This window comes from Aedes aegypti, chromosome 2, assembly GCF_002204515.2.
Source record: "Aedes aegypti strain LVP_AGWG chromosome 2, AaegL5.0 Primary Assembly, whole genome shotgun sequence".
In the NCBI taxonomy this organism is placed as follows: domain Eukaryota; kingdom Metazoa; phylum Arthropoda; class Insecta; order Diptera; family Culicidae; genus Aedes; species Aedes aegypti.
Window position 1 is genome coordinate 344,403,239 of NC_035108.1, and position 16,809 is coordinate 344,420,047.

The 16,809-nt window shown below is 37.6% G+C and overlaps 1 protein-coding gene across 1 annotated transcript in view; it reads left to right on the forward strand.

Moving 5' to 3' along the window:
- The window catches only part of LOC5569051 (cyclic nucleotide-gated cation channel subunit A), a 304,593-nt gene that overhangs the window by 242,447 nt on the left and 45,337 nt on the right, over positions 1-16,809 (forward strand). Inside the window, exons 6-10 of the mRNA XM_021846153.1 lie at positions 4,531-4,799; positions 5,059-5,329; positions 10,213-10,331; positions 10,410-10,604; positions 11,265-11,475. Of these exons, the coding sequence (XP_021701845.1) occupies positions 4,531-4,799; positions 5,059-5,329; positions 10,213-10,331; positions 10,410-10,604; positions 11,265-11,475 (1,065 nt within the window). The remainder of the gene's footprint in view (positions 1-4,530; positions 4,800-5,058; positions 5,330-10,212; positions 10,332-10,409; positions 10,605-11,264; positions 11,476-16,809) is intronic.

A 16,809-nucleotide genomic window follows, 5' to 3' on the forward strand; every position in this document is an offset into this window, starting at 1 on the left:
ACAAAGACCATTTTAAAACATACATATCGATATGTGATAGGTCGCTTTGATTTGAATTTGTATTAACAGTAAGTTATGTGAAGCATTACCTAAAGTACAATTGTATTTGTAGAAAAGTTGCATCAAATCATTTTAATGGCTTTCCAATTACTGTCAAGACTTATGATATGCTAGAATTTCCTCGTGTGCAATACAAATGAAGTTTCTAATCAAATTGGTTAAATACTCATAATTCAATCCATGATAATTAGTTTTCTAAGAGTACAGTACCTGTTTCTAATGATTGTCATACTTTTACTGCAGGAAATTATTAAATGATCATAATAACACGATATAGCTCAAGTTTTCAATAGTGTACCTCAGGTAGCACTGTGTGTTACATGTTACCCCACATCAGGGGTAGCATGAAAAATGTATATTTTTCGTCTCTCCTGTTCACAGAAAACTAAATACTGATAAAATTAATACCGCGTGGTATTCTTCACGTGGCGATTAGGATACTAGATGGTTTTTGTCTCATCTGAATCCTCAAATTTTTCATCCATATAGCTTTGAAGTCAAAAATTGTTGCAAGTTACCCCGTTTGACGGTACTTTATTATTTTGCATTTTGAGCATGAAAATGAAATTTTAGACAAAAATGATCTTCTACAAAATTGTTTCTAAAAATGTAAGCTTTCATACTGTGTCATTAAAAACTAGGGTGGTCCACAATATCACATAAATAATATAATCAACTTTTTCATTTGCAAAAATTCTGGTTTAAACTCTTCGATAAAGTAGTAGAACTTGAAATTTTGATCAACTTTGCCAAAAAAAGTTTTTCTGTAGCTCAAAATTTGACCAATCTAGAAAATTTTTTGCTAATCATCGCAGGGTGGTCCAACAAAAATAAGTTTTTCAACTCTAGCTTTTTTATTATTAATTTCTCGTCAAAGTCGTATATGAACGACTTTTAGAACTTAACAAAACGCAAATTTTCATGTAAAAAGCTTGTTTGTTTCTATTTTATTTCAAAAGTTATTCAAGTTTTTGTGATAAAAAAATATTTGTTTTTAAAGCCATTTTATTAGAGTTCCAAAGAAAACACATCCGTAATTTTTTGATATAATATACAATTTTGTTTTGTCTTTACAATGAAGTCAAAAGATATTTTTTATGTTTGTCCCAATCAGAGATATTTACAATCAAAGTAGGCATGCTGTTTAGAGAAAAACAACAATGACTCCCAAACGAAAGAAGATAGCGAGTTTCTTCACTCACCAAATTCAGCATTTTTCAAAGTCCTAAAAGTGTTTCATAGATTACATTCATGAGAAATTTGAATTGAAAACTCTAGAGCCAGAAAACCAATTTTGCTCGGACCACCCTATTTCCCCGTAGGAAAAAAGCTCTAAATCGGTCATTTTAGAGATACAAAAAAACTTTTTTAAGCAAAGTTACTTGAAATTAAATGGTCTACAACTTTGCTGAAGCATGTATAATATAAATTCTACAAATAAGATAGTTAGTTACACCATTTCTATGAAAACGTGGACCACCCTAATTTTCAATAACACCAAACAAATGGCCTTACTAATACAAACAACTTTGTACAACAACTTAGACCGTTTTCGTCCAATCTTTCATTCTAAAGCGCAAAATGCATCTTTCCGCGTAAAACTACTTTCTGGACCATAGTGCAGCGGTATAAATTATCTATTTCCAGCTTCATTTTCGCAAAATTTACAAGTAGAAAGTAGGCGTCATGAAGCATTGCATTTGCCACCGAAAAGTGAATCTTTTAGGAGACTGTAATAGAAGTCTAAGGTAACTTTACTCTTCAATATTCACTATAAAAATGACTATGGAAAGTAAGACGCTGAAATCAACTAGAACTACTACTAAACAGCCTAATTTTGTTAAGATTTGACGACAATTGACATTTAAGACTCTAATCTTACGTAAAAGACAGGAGTAATCAGAATAGTACTTGAAAGACAAAATATTCAAAACCATTTCGACTAGACAGTATTAGTAATGACACTACTACACTACTATTTCAAACAAATTCTGATGGAGCTGCTGATTTTCACAATGCTTCCTTCAGAAGCAAGGGAATATGGGTATTTTTCAAAAACTACCACGTCACAATACTAATAAAAAGCAGTGTTCATGTGGGCGCCAATGCCTAGTCCGTCTGATTATTGATCCTGGTAAAGGGGAAACTTGGCAAAAGCCAGACCGAGGGTTCAGCCTTGACAAGTTAAGCTGTCAGGCAGCTCCAACTGAATACCATACAAAAAAAACTTCATCAGATATGGCACAAGCGATGTTTGTCAAATACATTGAGGAGGTGAAGAAATTTCTGAAGACATTACCGTAGCAATCCTGAAGGAGTCTTTCAGTGAATTTTTAAATTTTTAAGATAATTGATAGTCAAATTATTTGACAAATCATTAAAATAATTACTTATAATATCCCGGAGAAACTCATAGAAGTTAGGCCTGTTCATTTAAGAAAGTAGACACGTGTTTTTTACAGTAAACTGTTTATTTTCGAACAAATTCATGAGTTTACTTAAAATACAAGGAAATCAACGTAATTTCGACCAAATTCACATAAATTTGAACATTTATTGAGCATTGCTGGAGAATGCTCTTACTTTTCTCATTATACCTCCCATAAGGTTGTGCACAACTTTTTTCGGAACTTTTCGTTGTGCTGCTGTTCGTTGTGACCACATTTTCTTGAAAAAAACGATGGAGCTTGCTTCTCTTCCATCCTTCTTAAAATGTCGTTTGATTATTGCCCAATATGTTTCAATGGGGCGTAGTTCTGAGCAATTTGATGGATTCGATCATTTTTCTACAAATTCGACTTTTTCCTTCTTGAGCATCTCCAAAGTAGCTGAAGCATAGTGAGCCGATGCTAGGTCTGGCAAAAACAATGGAGGCATGGTATGCTTTCAGTAGATGGTTAGAAGCAATTTTTTAATGCATTCAGTTCTGTAATTTTCGCTGTTGATTGAACCCGTCGTGAAATATGTAGTATTTTCATACTGCAGGAGCAAATTGCTTGTCATAACAAATCATTTTTCCCAAATTTTTCTGTTGGAATGTATCGTACGTCGTCAGGAATATCTGTTTTGGCCAAAGCGTTGAAAAAATTCAATTTGGACACTTCGCGATTTTAGCCAAATCTCGGAACGACAGTTTTTCTGTACACCATTTGTGCAGAAAAAAATTGTGAGTCGCCATATCAATTCGACCCATCGCTTGGAATTTATAATTTTTTTATGTCAACTTTTGTCTGCTGTCAAAATAAACACTTGGGTACACACTGAAACAAAATTTTATTTGTTTTTATGGAATTTTCACACCAAAATGTTAATATTCAGGTGTCGTATTGCATGAAATTTGTTTATCCTCGGACGTGAATTGAGCGTAACTGCCCTGGATTTAAACAACCTGTCAAACCTGACAAAATATCAATATCTCACGCTGTGTCTCAACCAGATGATTATGAAAATCAAATGTAGATCGGGGGTTTTCTCGCAAGAGTACAGTATTTAAATTATTTTTTCGTAATCTTAAGGGTTTAAAATATTCCATCGGTGAAATTTAGGTTTTTTTTCATGTTTTAGCTTTTTTTTTCATACTAAACCCCATGAATATCCCATTTTTCAACGCATTTCAATCCATACAAAATTTATAGGAAAAATTTCACCGATAGAATATTTTAAAACTTTCGAATCATGAAAATACTGATATCTAGCGAGAAAAAAAATCCGATGTATACATTCGATTTTTTTAATTGTCTGGTTCAGACATAGCGTGTATCTGGCTCTTCCTGCTAAAAGCGCCTCTAATATTGAAGCCCAAGATCTCATGCATTAACGTTGATATGGACGTTGAAAACTGCATCCTTCTAAAGCTATTAACAAGATACAATTTGCAACTGTATTCCGAGCGTAGTTATCTCGGGATTAAGGTCTTTATTTGCAATCCTTATACAATTCAAGGAGGAATGCTAAAGGTGTCTGGGTTCGAATCCCAGCTGGTCCAAGATAAAGTTTTCAAATCAGTTTTCATCCAAAATCATTTCGTTATTTTGATTTAAAAATTAGCATAATTTGAAACCCCAACAACTTTTAAATTGATTTACGAATATTTACAGAAACCTGTGGATTTCAATGAACTAAAAGAATGCTCAAGATGCATGTGTGAAAAAGGAAATCTGCCATAAATCAATTTAAATATTGTTTTCATATGTTCAAAAAACTTGGGAAAATTTCAGATCGTAGTTACTACTCCGTGATTGACTGGAATAATCAAAATAGCAAGGAAACCAAAAGAGGTAGCTTGGGAATAGCATTCTATCTTCAATGACAAAATTTGGGAAAAATATTTTCACTATGAACTGATTTCAATTGTGCAACAATCACCCACGAGTACCTCCCTTCATCCTATGCTGTGACAATTAAATTCACTTCCTTCCCAACACTAAAGATTCTAATCCTGGTATACTTTCTCCCTCTCATCCATTTCAGGGTACCTGGAGCAGGGTTTGCTGGTACGCGACGCGTCCAAGCTGCGGAGGCACTACTTCTCGAAGCAGCGCTGGTGGCTGGACGTGGTCTCGATGCTGCCAACGGACCTGGCCTACATCTGGTGGGCGCCGAGTTCCTGTGCAGCCACTCGGCTGCCCTGTCCAATAATAGTTAGAATTAATAGGTTACTGCGTCTTCCAAGAATGTGGGAATGGTTCGACCGGACAGAGACGGCCACCGGTTACCCGAACGCGTTTAGGATATGTAAGGTAACTAGCCTCTAGTGATTATACAACAAATACCCGAAAAAAAACTGATTACCTGAAAGGTATATATTTGTGTGAATCATTCACAACCTCCAAAATATATAGAATGTTTTACAATTTTTGGTGTATTTAGAATAATTGAAAGCCATGTTTTACCTATTCGGGTAAATGTTTTTCGGGTATTTGTTATTGAATCATCCTAATAGATAGAGTACGGACGCAGATTTCGACATTGATTACCTTACCTTTATCCCCTCAACAGGTCGTTTTAGCTATCTTAGTACTAATACATTGGAATGCGTGTCTTTACTTCGCAATAAGCTACGCGCTTGGTTTCAGCACCGACAACTGGGTGTACAACATCAATGGAGCAAAGAATCTGACGCTGTCCCGGCAGTACATCTACAGCTTCTACTGGTCAACGTTGACGTTGACGACAATCGGGGAGACGCCGACGCCCGAAAACGACGCCGAATATCTGTTTGTCGTGGCGGACTTCCTGGCCGGGGTGCTGATATTTGCTACCATTGTCGGTGAGTTGCCATTTCCTACTAATTAACTGCAGATACTGACTCTGCTTTTGGAAATGAAGTCAATAAATTCCCACTCGAAGAAGTATGTCTGAGAAAAGGCTAACGCATTCACGGTATTGACCCTTAAATACCCAGGACGATCCTAATTATTTAAACACTACATAACTTAATGACTTACTTATATTTTCAAATACAATTTTCTTTAAAATCATGGGGATTAGTTTTTTTTTCATTCTCAATTATTATTATTCCAAATATTACATTCATTTCTTATATCAAGGTGTTCTGTGTTAGAAAACACTATAATCCTCATTCGGTAAAACTAATCCCCCTGATTTTGAAAAAAAAATAAATTTAAAAATAAAATCACCAAGTTACAACATTTTGATGAAGCAATATCGTCTTGGGTGTATTAAAAATCATTTGCCTGTGAAAGGTATCTACATACATGTATCAATGTGCGTAATAATGTTACGTTTTATATTTAGCTTGATTATCCAACAAATCATGCCTCATATCCAGTTACCTTCACTGCAATGGTGTAGAAAACAAAATTCCGACGCAGCAAGAATTAATGGTTTAGAATTAGATTACAATAATCTCAAAGCTATCCTCTCTACGAGAAGAACAAGACGATATTGTAAAATGAATCGCAAAACCAACGTCGTCGTGGTCGTCATTTTTCAGGTTTTAGAATCGTTCCTCTTACCTTCAACCTCCTATCCACCCATCAACCATGTCCTTCGGAAGCAAGCAGCTCTCACGTTTACGACGGTGAAACCATAAAGGAGCTCCTATTCCTGGTCATTTGATCCGATTATTTCCTCTATAAAAGCGTTTCGCAGTTTCCCGGCTGCCGCTGGCAATGTACACAGATTCCCGCAATAGAAAACAGGTACCTTCTATCATGGTGGAGATGCACATAATGCAAAAAAAAAAAAACATTTCACGGCCGTCCGGTTGAAGGCCATCAATCACTTGTTTTTTTTCTGACGTAGATGGTTGAAAAATCAGTGCAAACTAGCAATCAATCGCAGCTAGGATTTCGTGTCAACGCAATTTGATCGCAGATTTTGCGCATCAACACAGAGAACCGCGTCAGAGTTGAAGAAAACAAGCTACTTCTTCAACTGGAATTAAATGGAATAGTACTATATACGGTTTTTTTCGTTTACTTGCTTACCTAAACTAATAACATTTTGATAATAAAATAATAAATTTGAAATTATTCTTAATTATACCGTTTTGATTCATATAACGGACTCTTAACCCAAGCAGCACACATTGTTACAAGTAAGTAACAGCAACGACTACTTAACATATTCAATAGTTACAATAGGAAACATTGTAACCTGGAAACATACTGCTATGTAACCGAAAAAGCGCAAAAAGTCGAGACTTATGTAACTTGTTGGTCGTTACATAAGAAGTTTACTGACGACGGATATGCAATTTCTTGATTACGCATGGGTTTTCCTGCGACAAAATAAAAGGAACGACGTTGAACTTATTGTTTCATTCTGACAGTTTTGAAACCGAACAACCATTTTAGAATTGAATGTCAACAAATATTATGCCTATTATCTTGGAACGCGTAATTATTCACATGTACATACTAAATTCAACATGCAGATTAAAATTTGTGATGAAATCAATCATTTTACTTGCTCAAAATCGACGCGCTCATGAAATATCTTATAATTTTAAATTGAATAATACATGATACGTGGATTGCTTAGATAATATGCCATTGTAAATGCCATAAAAAAATGGAAATTTACACTGTTACTCAAATCAGTAGTGTTTCTCATTTGTATTTCATTGTTTGTGATTCCAAAATCACGTTTTTTTCGTATCCCGCTGTTGGATTTTCTTGATTGCCTATCATAAACCGCCATTTAATTTCATCAGGCTGCATATACACTTCCGAATAACTGTTTGAAGACAGCCAATCTTAAATAATGACAACTATTAAGAAGTTGTTAGAAAGGCTGCATATTGTGAATCCAACAATTTTAATTCGTCACTGGAAAAATATCTATGCAAACAATAACTGGTCATAAACTTGTCAAGTTCTTATATCAAAATTCACGATACGTATGAACATTTTTGGTCAGTAGTGTTGACCACCGTCAGCAAGTTACTCGTTTGTTACACATCAGTTAGCCAGAAATCTTATGTTATTTTGAAACTGATGTGTAACTATACTGAAACTGCCGTTAAATTACACTGCTGTCAATAGGGGAAGAGGTGTTAAAATGAACACCTTAAGGATATCGTCTTGCTTCTAATGTGAAAATGATGCATTTGCGATAAATCACTAAATAATGTGCAAAAATCCCAAAGCCAATTGACTGGAACCTTACAAAGGTATGAACATTAAATGCTCCATCCAAGAAAGCACATGGTTTGAGACGTGCTCAAATAGCTAGAAAGAAAGCAAAATCAAGCGTGTGCTAGAAAAAGGGCGCTAGTCCAATGATCGATTTCTCTTCATCGATCCTCTCTTCTGTGAATAAAGGTGACAAGGTTCGGTTTTGTTAGCAATTTTTCAGGGGGTCAAAATTTCCAAATTAAGCGTTACGTAATAAATGGACGCTGCCTTAGAAGCAAGACGGTTAGTGGTGCAGTAAACGTACGCACACGATCATGCTTGCATATTGCACACGATCATACTTGCATATTGCAGGCGTTTGTGATGTTATTGTTGAATAATGCTAATGCAAAAATTGTATATTTGTAAGGTTCTACTTTGTGTGTTACTTCAGCGTGGCATTACGTTTGGTAGAGTATGAATTCAACAGCGGTTTTGGTGTTATAAAATAGAAGGTGGGGGTTTAGTACCAACGAGTTGATTGAAGTTTAGCTCCTTCGATAAGTTTTTAAGGACAAATTTAACACATTTTTTGCACGTAATACAAACTATGACAGTGCAAAAATGGACCTACAATAAATTTTAACAACAAAGACAACAACTGATCTGCTGTCGACTAAAAGTCATCGAGCTTACCAAAATACAATCATTTACGGGATTGACTAGAGGACCCAAACATTTTAACGTTCAAGGATCCGTCATCGTCGTCATCGAAACTTCAACAAAACTTCAACAAAACAATTTTTCAAAACTGGGATTTACTCGTTGAAAATGTGTTCACTGTGTTTCGGTTGGAGAATAAAATACAGTGAACACATTTTCATAAAAATATTCATGATTGCGAACGAAAATCCTGAAAATTATCATGTTGATGACGAATCCTGCCCCCATAAACGAAACCTCGTCATCCCGTGGGGCTCAAAAAATTGACGTTCCCCACAAAGGTAGTAGAGAGAACATTAGAAATGTAACTCAATGTTCTGTCTACTCGCGAAATTTTCCCTAATTTATTAATTTGTTTATTTATTATATTAAGTTCTATCGCACAATTTCAAAAATAGAGATGTTTATTAACGCAGCGACACGAATTAAGACTAAGATAGATGAGTTTTCACTTATTTTTATCGTCATAAAAATCATTGAAATTTGTTTTCATGCGTAACAAGGTCGGTGTTCATTTCACCACCCTGTTCATTTTTTCACCTCTTCCCCTATGACACATTGTAACCAAACATACAACTTCATGTTGTTACACACAAGTGACTTAGCAATCTATATGTAACCTAGTTTGTTATGTGTTTCTTTGCAACCACAAATTTAATTTCAATGTAACTTATTCATTTTGACAGCTCTAGGCTAAGTTACATGCGAGGCAAAATGCAACACCTATGTAATTTAAACAAAACGTAAGTTACAATGTAATAGCCTAGTAACCAAAATTGACAACCGTCAACAAGACATGCTACAAACTATCTCAAATGCAACTGTAATGTAATTTGTTTTATTTTTCTAAAATATTGCATTCGTTACCAGTGCTACTTGGGAAGGCCTCAGTGAAAAATGGCTCATCAAAAAGCGTATAAAATAAATCATTCTATATGATTCCTTCGTGTTATCGAGCCTTCAAAACACATAACTCTCGAATAATGACTGAAGATTTCGAATGCCAAAACGTCGTATCACAAAAATTCGAATGAGACAAAACGTCGAAAGGATAAAACGTCGAAATCGGTGAATTTTTACCATTGTTAGGCAGACTTATTTTTTCACGTCGGGATCGAATAAATATGCTATGAATAACGTTTGGCATATAAGGAAAGGTCTTAATATGGCTTAAAATTTTGTAAAATTCCATGTAACGGCCTAAAATTGCTTGAAATGACTCAAAGTCGTCATAAATAGCTTGAACATAAAACGGCCAATTATGTCTTAACATTATGTAAAATGGCTTGAAATAGCATAACATTGCCTGAAACAGCTTGTTATGGCATAAAACGGATTGAAAGTTATTAAATGGCTTGAAATAAGTTAAATGGTTCAAAATGGCTCAAAATAACTTAAAAATATGGCCTGACGGGCATATCTGGAACTACAATAAGTCCTAAAACGATGACTTCAGCTATAAAACAAGAAATAAGAGAATTGTGTGATTCACCTTCAAAAATATACAAAATTTTATGCAGAGGCTGCGCATACAATTAACCCCTTGTCAAAAATATAATCGACGCAAGGAAATATCGAGATATGGAACAGAAATGCTTTGGATAGCCTATCGTAAGAATCGTCATAGTAGCTGAAATTTTATTTTGCTATGGTTTCATGAGTCGATATCGAATATGGAGAAGTATCGGCTAATGGAGGTTTCACTGTTTAATAAGCGTAAAATAAGAACTTGGGTAAATTTGTCTCATGATTTTACATGATTGTTACTGTCACTAAAGATGAATACCTAAATTTTTTTATACAAATTTTGAATGTAAACGCATGTAATTTGCCTTCTTTCTTGTAGGTAACATCGGTTCCATGATCTCGAATATGAACGTCACCCGCGTGGAGTTCCAAAATCGAATGGATGGCGTCAAGCAATATATGGCTTTCCGAAAAGTCGGTGGCGAGCTGGAAGCGAGGGTAAGAATCTGAAAAACATTGCCCACATTGGCATGGAATTAGTTTTACTCACCCTATCAATTCACGTCATTTACACAGGTCATTCGGTGGTTTGCCTACACGTGGGCCCAAAGTGGCGCTCTGGATGAGGAACGAGTTCTTGCCGCGCTGCCGGACAAACTGAAAGCCGAAATCGCCATCCGGGTGCACATGGACACGCTGAAGCAGGTTCGAATCTTCCAGGACTGTGAACCGGGCTTGCTGGAAGCGCTGGTGCTGAAGCTGAAATTACAGGTTTGTTGGTATTGGGTTGAGCTGAACTGTGAAATTCAATGTCGATAACACAGCATAACAAAAATAACAATTTTGTGTGTCTCTAGGATCAAAACATGTGTTTCTGGTTAAATTGGGGTTGCTGAATCTGTTGCTACTTTAAATGAAATATTCCGGCACATCACAATTTTGAGCTACAGGTCACTAAAGTTGTATGAAATACTGCTATTATTAATGTTCACATGAAAATTATACTATGATTTATCGGAATTTTCAGTGATCTAATCCATCAAGCATGCAGGATAGGGCTGAAACTTTCATGTAGAATATAGTTCGGTATAAATTGAACGATTAAATTTTATTTCTTTTAAGTGGCAAGATACAATACTTTTCTAAAGCACCAAAAATCAATTTCTGATCATCGTTAGAATTATGAACTTCGTTGATAAGTATTCTGTGCGAAAATCAGCAAAGAAATTTCATTACAAGCTGGTGAACTTGCATGCAAGTTTACATAGATTGTTAAATTAAGCATTTCCAACAGCCAATATCTCATAAACTATACATGTCAGGATATTTTTGAAAATAGCAATGGATTCAGCAACCCCAAATTAGGTATATTGGTGCTTGAGACAAAAAAAAAACTGTTCTACAGTGTAATCTGGTTGTCCAAAATTACAGGTCTTCAGTCCCGGAGACTACATCTGTCGAAAGGGTGACGTGGGGAAGGAGATGTACATTGTGAAACGGGGCAGCTTGTCGGTGGTGGGAGACGATGGCCTAACGGTACTGGCGACGCTCGGTGCCGGATCGGTGTTCGGCGAGGTATCGGTGCTGGAAATTGCCGGTAATCGAACCGGAAATCGACGAACGGCGAACGTGCGGTCAATTGGTAGGATATTCTCGCGGGAGTGCGAGCTCGTGGTGCGCTATGTCCATAGGGGGTTATTATGCAATTTTTATATACCTTAGATTTTATTTCACAGGAAACCATCAATCATAAGAAACAAGTTAGCGAAGACCGCGGTTGTATGAAGACAATAAACTTTTCAGCATCGATTCATGAATAATGGGTACAAAATAAAAATAGTACCACTTCAGATTTAATTGTTCTGATGTGAATTTAACAAAATATATTATTTTTTCTCAGTACCAAATTAAAGTGCGCTGAAAGTAAAAGGTTAAAGACCAAAATAATGTGTTTAGAGCCAGGTCTGGGCTCACCTTCACAATCGGAGAATCATATGATGAACGTGCAATCTTCGTTGGGATGATAGTGTAAACCACTTCTAGCAAATAAATCTTTCAATTCGGGCACTAAAACACTGGCTGTTTTATTTTAGCTCAACTTTGTTTGGTCAAACAATTTATTTTCCAATTGTGATCCTATCATGTCGGTGACTGCCCGCATAACTAACGATCGATTTGTATTTCTGTCGTGTGATACTTTATTCGATCGGAGCGTACGAAATTCTTCTGAGAGAAGTGGTATCAGTATCAACCTAATCAATAGAAAACAAAACATCCCTCCGCAACCGAAATTGAACAATTTCTGAATCAAAGCGTATTTGAAAAAAAAAAAAAACTATCTCTAACATATTCATCTACTACTGTGGCATCAAATAGTAGAAGCATTAACCTACTAATATTTCTATTCATCAAATTCACTTACCAATTCATATTATAAACTACACAAAGCTTATATGAATTCAGCGAAACATAATTGTGGTTGCTCGAGTTGGTTAATCATAATAATGTCGTCTGCGTTCTATGATTCTGTGGGATGAAGACATATCTTCGTATTGGACTGTAAAAGTTCCCTGCAATGTACGCAGCTTAAGGCGAAGTAGGCCGTCATTGAAATTTGTACGCGTCGTTGATGATCGTTGCTAAATCATCTCACGATTTCAAATCAAAGAAAATCAGTTGGTTTTGCACTGACACAGCTGAAAAAGTATCAGTATACTTTACACATGTTAGCGCGTACAGTGATACTTTTCCACGTCAATATAAACTATCAAGACTGAGTTTTATCACTTTGAAATGCAAGCTAGAAAGTCATCATTATTGCCAAAACGAATGACGGGCTACTTAGCCTTAACGACACTAATCAAACCGTCAGCTCCGGCTTCGATGCGAGCAAGTGATCAATGGGTAGGGTGTTGGAACACGTCAATCAGCACAACTAGCCTGCCAGGTCGTATTTCGTTATTAGGTCCACACCAAATGGTATCCCGTTGAAGTTCTTGAATACACAGTTAGAAAAAATCACCGACGTCGGTAGTTCGTTTACCGAAACCTTAACAGCTGAACGGTCGGTAATCCGTTCGGTAAACGAAAAAATTACCGAAAGGACTGTAATTTGAGCCCGACGGATGAGCTGTCAAAATAACCGGTAGATCGGTAGTGATTACCGAAATTCCACGCCTATTCTGTAATGGTAATTACCGAATAATCGGTTATTTTGGAAGGAGGAAGCAAAATTGCAGATGTTTGTGCAAAATAAAAATCAAATCATAATCTTATTTTTGATACAAACATTTATTTCTGTGGCACGAATAATCACCTCGATTTGAAGAAGCTAACCTGCCGGGTGCATACTCGTCCTTAAAATCATCAATAAGCCAGTAGAATAGTAGTAAACACTCCACACATGTGCTACACCATCACGAAATGCTGCTAGGCGCATGGTTGGAAGGTCCAGTTCGTTGATTTCTGCTTCTTAACATCCTATAGAAAAATAAATATACTCACTACAGATCTTGATCAAATGTTAACCAAGTAATTACTAATCTGTAACATTAACTCCCAATCACTTGTTTCAAGCAAAGATTAACCCCTCTACCGGTAGCTTCATTTTTTACCGCTTGTTGGGGACTAACCTCCTCTGGCTGGCGTTGATGTGGGGTGAACGAACTCTAGTTGCCGTTTGTGTAGGTTGAAAGGGAAACCCTTGTGATCCTTGGGTTCCAACAGGGGTGCCAATTTCTTCCTGAGTTGGGGTAATTTATCCACAGTAGTCCACCTTTCCTTGGTAATTCAATACGCGACACTTTATCACTACACAACAAGACATTTATTCTTCTTACAACTACACATTTATTCTTCTTAAAAAACTAGGAACAATTCATCTTAATAGTTAGCACTTATTGGATTTACGACCGTCCAGGTCAACGATCAGTTGGTGACTAGTCCTCTCTAATCCCCAATGGTTCCTCTCCGAAATTATGTGATGGCTCCATGTATATCCCACAGAAATCCCATGTAGTAGGTAGTGTTATATCGATGCCCGCCTTGGCTCATTTTAAATCCGACAATTGACCACAGTTGATAAACCATGGGCTGCGTACGATTCGCCTCATTATTTGCTACCTAAACATCTTCGCCTCCCCTGAAGTGGCCCAACTTCTGAAAGTAAATAAACAGAGAGTTCCCTTTCGATGCACTGGTTGGACGCTGATTTGCTGTACTCCTTTGGATTATGACGTTCTTAGGATGAGCCTTCTGATGAAGGAAGTAAACAAATTCTGGCAACTGCTCGTTTCAAGAATCCAGATGCAGTTTTCAGGGTTACCACGCGAACTATTCCATCATCACCTGGATGAACTTCATGGATACGACCCATTTTCCAGCGTAGAGGTGGTTGATTTGGATCGGCAATCACAACAAGTTTTCCAACTTCGACCTTAACTGGAGGTTCCCAATTTTTGGTTCGTCCCTGGAGCTGTGAAAGATACTCTGTGCGCCATCGAGCCCAGAAGTCCTGTAGTCTACGTTGCACCAGTTGAAATTGATTGAGTCGGTTAAGCTTCTCCGTTCCATAGTCAGGTTCAGGGAGAGCATGTAACGATCCGCCTGTTAAAAAATGGGCTGGAGTAAGCGGTTCCAGATCCATCGGATCGTCAGAAAGTGCTGTTATTGGCCGGGAATTCAGGCATGCTTCTACCTGATGAAGAAGTGTATTGAAGTCTTCAAACGTCGTTGATGATTCACCGAGAACTCTTTTGAGGTGGTATTTGGTGGAGCGGACTGCAGCCTCCCATAATCCGCCAAAATGGGGAGCGTATGGTGGAGTGAAGTGCCAGTTGATATTGTTTTTGCAGCACTCCTGAATAACTTCTTCTTGGTGACGCTTATCTCGCAGCAGAGCAAAAAGGTCCTTCATCTGGTTACGAGCTCCCACAAAATTTTTCCCATTATCGGAATAGATATCTGAACACATACCACGTCGAGCAAAAAATCTTCGCAGAGCTTGTAAAAATCTTTCTGTTGACAAATCTGAGACAATCTCCATATGCACAGCCTTAGTTGACATACAGATGAAAATTGCAACATAGGACTTTACTGGTGAGCGTCGTCGTCCCGCAGAAAGATAAACCGGACCGAAAAAGTCCACACCAGATCTTGAAAATGGGCGTGCTACCGTAACTCTGGATGCTGGTAAATCTCCCATTTGTTGTTTTACAGCATCTGGTTTGGCTCGAAAACACTTATGACATTGATGAACTACCATCCTAGATAAATTCCGTCCTCCAAGAGGCCAAAACCTCAATCTCATGGTTGCCAGTAAGAGATGTGGTGCAGCATGAAGAAGTTTTTCGTGATAATGACGAACTAATAGCTTGGTGAACGGACCTCGAGCTGGTAAAACCATAGGATGCCTTGCTTCATAAGGTTCATTAGAATGATTCAGCCTTCCACCAACTCGTAATACATCGTCTTCCGACATGTGCGGATTAAACCAGCGCAAAGGAGAGTTACGTTTCACGATCCCGACGTTCTTCAGATCCTTTATTTCTTGTTGGAAGGCTCCACCTTGTACCTTTCGGACGATAACCATTTCTGCCTGTTTCAGTTCATCAGATGTGAGGAATCCTTTCTTTATTTGCGACTTCGATGACCGCAAGGCATTGAAGAATCGAATCCAGTACGCTGTTATTCGCATCATTTTAGTATACGACGAAAAATTGGCTACGTAATGATCGATAAAGGCTTCTTCTGTCGATGCGACGCATACATTCCTCTGGGATCTTCTTTCTAATTCCTCTGGTTCAGCATATTCGTTGCGTTGTTTTGGCCATCTGCTTGAATCTCCACTCAACCACGTAGGTCCAGTCCACCATAGGTTATTCTCCTCGATTTCAGCAGGTGAGATTCCTCTTGAGATGAGATCCGCCGGATTTTCAATGCCTGCAACATGCCTCCAGGTGTGTTCGCTGGTAAGTGATTGAATTTTAGATATCCTATTTGCTACAAATGTAGTCCATGTACTAGGGGTGCTTGCAATCCATCTCAATACACACGTATTATCGACCCACAAAAAGGTTTTACAGTTGTCCTTCATCGCCTCCTGTACCTTTGACAACAATTCTGCTGATAACAATGCGGCACATAGTTCTAGTCTAGGGAGAGACTGTATTTTAAGAGGAGCGACCTTTGATTTGGACGTGAATAAGCGAACTGTTATTTTGCCATCCTGATCCTGGCCTCTCAAGTAAATGCAACAACCGTAAGCCTTCTCGGATGCATCTGAGAAGCAGTGTATATCCAAAATTTTTGCATGGACATCAAGCATACAGCGAGGAATACGCAGTGAATTTATAGCAGGAAGTTTTGAGCAAAATTCGCACCATTCGTTTACAAATGTTTGTGGCAGAATGTCATCCCAGCCAATTCGACGTCCCTTGTCATCCGAAAGACTCCAAAGATTCTGCATAAATATTTTTGCTCTGGTTATCACTGCTCCAACCAGACCCAACGGATCGAATAATGTTGCAATCAAAGAGAGAACTTGTCGTTTTGTAATTAGCTGCCCGATGTTGAATTTTGGCACTTGGAAATTGTATCTTAGGCAATCCGATTTGGGCAGCCAATCTAGTCCCAATGTGCTGATTTCCGGTTCAAGGTCTTCATCCATATCCATTATGTTTGGTATAGCTAGGGTTTCCTGGGCTAGGCCGTCCAAAACTGCCGAGTCATTGGACACCCATTTCCGTAAATTGAAGCCTCCTCTTTTCATCATATCGTCCAACTGCTTTCGTAATTCAATCGCTGCTTCAATGCTGTCTGCTCCTGAAACAACATCATCCATATAGACATCTTCTTCGATAGTCCGCGCAGCGATAGGGAAACTATTGCGTTCATCGATTGCCAGCTGTTTAAGAGTACGTGTTGCAAGCCACGGTGCCGACTTTGTACCGTATGTTACCGTCATCAACTCATAAAT